The sequence below is a fragment of the Poecilia latipinna genome, unplaced genomic scaffold, assembly GCF_001443285.1.
Source record: "Poecilia latipinna isolate Pla-1442-1.1 unplaced genomic scaffold, P_latipinna-1.0 Scaffold2247, whole genome shotgun sequence".
Classification (NCBI taxonomy): Eukaryota; Metazoa; Chordata; class Actinopteri; order Cyprinodontiformes; family Poeciliidae; genus Poecilia; species Poecilia latipinna.
In genome coordinates, this window is record NW_015114863.1 from 57,766 (window position 1) to 58,945 (window position 1,180).

At 41.1% G+C, this 1,180-nt stretch overlaps 1 protein-coding gene across 1 annotated transcript in view; it reads right to left on the reverse strand.

Annotated features, from left to right (window-relative positions):
• pik3c2b (phosphatidylinositol-4-phosphate 3-kinase, catalytic subunit type 2 beta) overlaps window positions 1-1,180 on the reverse strand; it is a 36,343-nt gene that overhangs the window by 4,867 nt on the left and 30,296 nt on the right. Inside the window, exons 30-31 of the mRNA XM_015018204.1 lie at window positions 717-792; window positions 526-632 (exon numbers count right to left, since the gene is read on the reverse strand). Of these exons, the coding sequence (XP_014873690.1) occupies window positions 526-632; window positions 717-792 (183 nt within the window). The remainder of the gene's footprint in view (window positions 1-525; window positions 633-716; window positions 793-1,180) is intronic.

The window sequence follows — 1,180 nt, forward strand, 5'->3', positions numbered from 1 at the left end:
AGCATTAGCTTGTGCTAATTTGTTATGTTTAACTGCATAGCATTAGCTTGTGCTAATTTTTTATGTGTTTAGCAGTTCAGTACTAGTTTGCGCTAATTTTATTTAGTTAACTGTACAGTTTTTTTAGTTGTTTAGCGTTGGTGAAATTAGGATTCTTGCTTAGTGAATTAGTGGTTAGTGAACCTAATTCTTTGGTTAGCTTTGCTCACCCCTGGCAATAACTTCAGCCGATTTTACATATATTCTCCATTACTTTCAAAATGTCAATCAGTTAGAGGAAACACAAGATCAAGAAAATATAAATGATTTCTATTGATATCTGACACCAGACACATTCATCTAATTGAAGATCTTAGTCCAAAAATTAACTAAAAAATGATTTTACCATGACAAACATGGTGGCCTTCTTGAAAAATAAAAAAATATCAGTTAATATGATTTCTATGGGTCCAACTGCGCATGACTTGACACTGAAAGTCTTCATCAGGACTCAACAGAACCTGAAATCAGAACCTGGGTACTGACCAGGCCTCTGATGTGGATCACCATGATGAACAGCTTATCGTTCTTGTAGGAAATGGACAGCTTGACCTCTCCGAGCTCCGTTCCTGCAGCTGGAGACCACAACACCTCTGCAACACACACACAGCAGGAAGCGCCTGTTACCATGGTGACCACATGGATCCGTCCAATCCTGGAGCAGCAAGGGAACGTACCTGCAGGTTTGCTGCTGCCTCCTGCGGTTCGTTCGTCTCTGGACAGAGGGTGGAAGAAGGTGTAGACCAGATCACACTGAAAACACACACACACACACACACACACACACACACACACACACGATGTGTGACAGCAGAGACCCGACTGACAGGTCCACCAGAACCCTGCAGAACCTCCAAGATAAACAGAACCTCTGCTGCGGCCTGATAGGACGCTCACACCCACTCTGACATGGAGCCACATTCTTTACACTGCAGCATGTTTCCGTAAAAAACCTTCAAGTGTGAATGAGAGCATAAATGTCTCTTCAATTTCAGAATGACAGCCATTTTGAAAGATGGCTGCCGTTTTCTGAGCCTTTTAAACCAATTGTTGCTATAAAATCTAATCCATTTTCATGACTTGGATGAACTTTCTGTCACATGTTTTTAACTTTGATCATAATATTTATACAGCTTTGAAG